General features: G+C 34.6%; 1 protein-coding gene across 1 annotated transcript in view; it reads right to left on the bottom strand.

Moving 5' to 3' along the window:
- Positions 1-253: 253 nt before the first annotated feature.
- Positions 254-3215, bottom strand: part of opn6a (opsin 6, group member a) — an 8331-nt gene continuing 5369 nt past the window's right edge. The window contains exons 3-6 of the mRNA XM_016504197.1: positions 2697-2796; positions 2512-2616; positions 1711-1934; positions 254-676 (exon numbers count right to left, since the gene is read on the bottom strand). Coding sequence (XP_016359683.1) covers positions 254-676; positions 1711-1934; positions 2512-2616; positions 2697-2796 — 852 coding nt within the window. The remainder of the gene's footprint in view (positions 677-1710; positions 1935-2511; positions 2617-2696; positions 2797-3215) is intronic.

Below are 3215 nucleotides of genomic sequence, written 5' to 3'. Positions count from 1 at the left end.
AATAAATAATCTTTCCATTGATGTCTGGTTTGTTAGGATAGGACAATATTTTTTACAAAATATCTTCATGGAACATGATCTTTACTTAATATCCTAATGATTTTTGGCATAAAAGAAAAATCTATAATTTTAACCCATACAATGTATTGTTGGCTATTGCTACAAATATGACGGGTTTTGTGCTCCAGGGTCATATATTATATAAACAAAAACGTTTATTTTGTATGCGATTAATAAAACTGCAAGTGGTGATCTACAGTCTGATGCACTGGGACTCAGGCGTGTCGATGAAGAACACCTGTGCACCTGCAGGGGGCGGAGTCTCCCGGGAGTCGGGGCTGGGGGCGGGGTTTGCCGGAGGGGTTTTTTTCTGGTTCTTGTGTAATTGGCGGTTCTCCTCGGCTCTGTCCGCCTTGGCCTTGATCTTCTTGAAGCGCTTGAGCTTGACGGCGTCTTTGGCCTCTCCGCCGCAGGGCAGCAGCACGCTCGCGTCTCGCCGGAACTTGGAGCTCAGGCCGAAGTAGATGAGAGGGTTGTAGAAGCTGGCGGATTTGGCGAAGAGCCGCGTGAAGATGCTGGTGAGACTCGGCACGTGGAAACCCCACGCTGACCACATGGACACGACCACGTACGGAGACCAGGCCAGGATGAACGCCGTGCAGATCACTACAGACACCTGAAGACAACAACACGGCTTTGAGTTTAACACCTGAACATCATCAGGAGCAAGAACACTGCTGCATTTAAAGAAATGCATTAAAAATATACATTTTATTTAAAAAATATAAATACAAATTTTAAATATGAATATAAAAATTTAAATATTAATATATGACTTTAAATTACTACTATATATTTTTATTTTTATTTTTTTAAGATAAGAAAAATGTGGACTTTTCTTTTCAGAATTGCAAGTTTATATCTTAGACTTTTTTGTTTGTTTGTTTGCACCATGGAATAAACAAATTTAATAATAATAATAATATATTTGAATAAAAAAAAAGAAAACGAAAAAATTATTCTGACTTTTTGCTTAGAATTGCAGGAAAAAAAGTCAGAATTGTGAGTTCAAAAGTCATTTCAGAGCAAATAAATATGAGCATATAGAATATTACAAAAAGTCTTAAACATGAATTGTGTAAAGAAACAAATATATAGACAATAAAGATATACTTTTTTCTTTACCTCTATTTAAATGGATTTTTAATGAATACACTGAATTTATAACTTTTAAAAATCTCATACATTTATTATTCAAAGAGAGTTAAAAAGTTGCAATTATCTTTTTTTTTTATATATATATACGCTTTTTTTTAATAAGGCGGTAATAAGCTTCCATATAGTAGGTGTATGATTAATTTATGTAATACATTTTTTATATGTAAAACTTGTTTATGACGCATTTGGTTGAAATTATTTTAAGTAATCTCAGAAAAAATTACTAAATATCAACAAATTGTATATTATTATCACAAGCCTGAAAATTGTGTAAAAACATCAACAAATATTTTTTATAAAAAATATAAAATATTCAAATATTTTTATTTAAATGGATGTTTTTAATAGATACTTAATTATATTAATAGAATTTGGATAAAAGTGTCTGCTAAATGACTAAAATAAATAAATAAAAATGAGAACTTTATAAAATCATTGCATAGTTTTATTATTGTGAAATCAAGAATAAGTGTGTCCAGTGTTTTGACTCACGACGGTGACGTCTCTCTCGATCTTGCGCTGTCTGTCGGTCAGATCTCTCTCGGCTGACAGGCCGTTTCCTCGCTTCACCGTGTTGATGATGGAGACGTACGAGAACAGCATGATCAGCACGGGGATGAAGAAGCAGAAGATGAGGATGGAGATGATGAAGGACTTGTGGATGCTGGAGTAGTTGGCTTTGACCCAGTCGATCTCACAGGTGCCGTATCCACGATCTGACCACAACACGCAATTAACCCTTTCACACCGTCCACATCAGCTTATCAGGAGCTGTGTAACTTACACTGAGAAACATCACACAATGTTCTGCCAGTTAGCAATAATAATATGTGATTATAATAATTAATTATACAATTTAATTATGTAATATAATTGCATATATATATATATATATATATATACATATATACATACACACACACACAAATATATATATATGATATTTATACAAAGTAATATAAAATTTTAAAATCAACCATTTATCGTTTTTTGGCCGATATTAGAGGTTTCTTTTAACAATACAGATTGTGTCAAAGCAACTGTACAGCATTAAATATGAAAATAGTGTGTCAATAATGCAAAATGACAATAGTAAATAAATAAATAAATGTTAGAATTAATCATAAAAATAATTGTATGTATTTGGTCACTATGAATTTCTGCTGCTTCAGTAAATCTTATTTTTTGCTAGGTTCAATCACTGAAGCACATCTCAAGTCTTTTTGACAGTAATACAACAGAACAGTGGATTGAGAAGAAGACGTCTCACAGTTAACCCTTTCACAGACTGACCTGTGTAGCTTCCCCAGCCCAAGATCGGGGCTCCGGACCAGAACAGGGCTCCTGACCAGATGAAGATGACAGACGTGAGCACGGTGGCATTGGTGATGCAGTGAGCTGTGAACACACACACACACACACTCAGATTAGAGCGGATCGACTCAGACGAGCTCAGGCTGTGAGAGACACACTCCTGCCTTTATTGGGGTGACAGCCCTTGATGTATCTGCTGATGCTGATGACGGTCAGAGTGTTGATGCTGCCCAGACCGAAGACCAGCGTGAAGAAGCCGTCCACCTGAGACACAGAACACACACCAATCCATCAATCAACCAACCAACCAATCAATCAATCAATCAATCAATCAATCAATCAATCGATCAATCAGTCCATCAACCAATCAACCAATCAATCAATCAATCAATCAATCAATCAACCAATCAACCAACCAAATCAATCAACCACCAACCAACCAATCAATTAATCAATCAATCAATCAATCAATCAATCAATCAATCAATCAATCAATCAATCAATCAATCAATCAATCAATCAATCAATCAATCAATCAATCAATCAATCAATCAATCAATCAATCAATCAATCAATCAATCAATCAATCAATCAATCAATCAATCAATCAATCAATCAATCAATCAATCAATCAATCAATCAATCAATCAATCAATCAATCAATCAATCAATCAATCAATCAA

Source organism: Sinocyclocheilus anshuiensis, unplaced genomic scaffold (genome assembly GCF_001515605.1).
Source record: "Sinocyclocheilus anshuiensis isolate Anshui unplaced genomic scaffold, SAMN03320099.WGS_v1.1 scaffold250, whole genome shotgun sequence".
In the NCBI taxonomy this organism is placed as follows: Eukaryota; Metazoa; Chordata; class Actinopteri; order Cypriniformes; family Cyprinidae; genus Sinocyclocheilus; species Sinocyclocheilus anshuiensis.
This window is presented reverse-complemented; position numbering and strand designations above follow the sequence as displayed.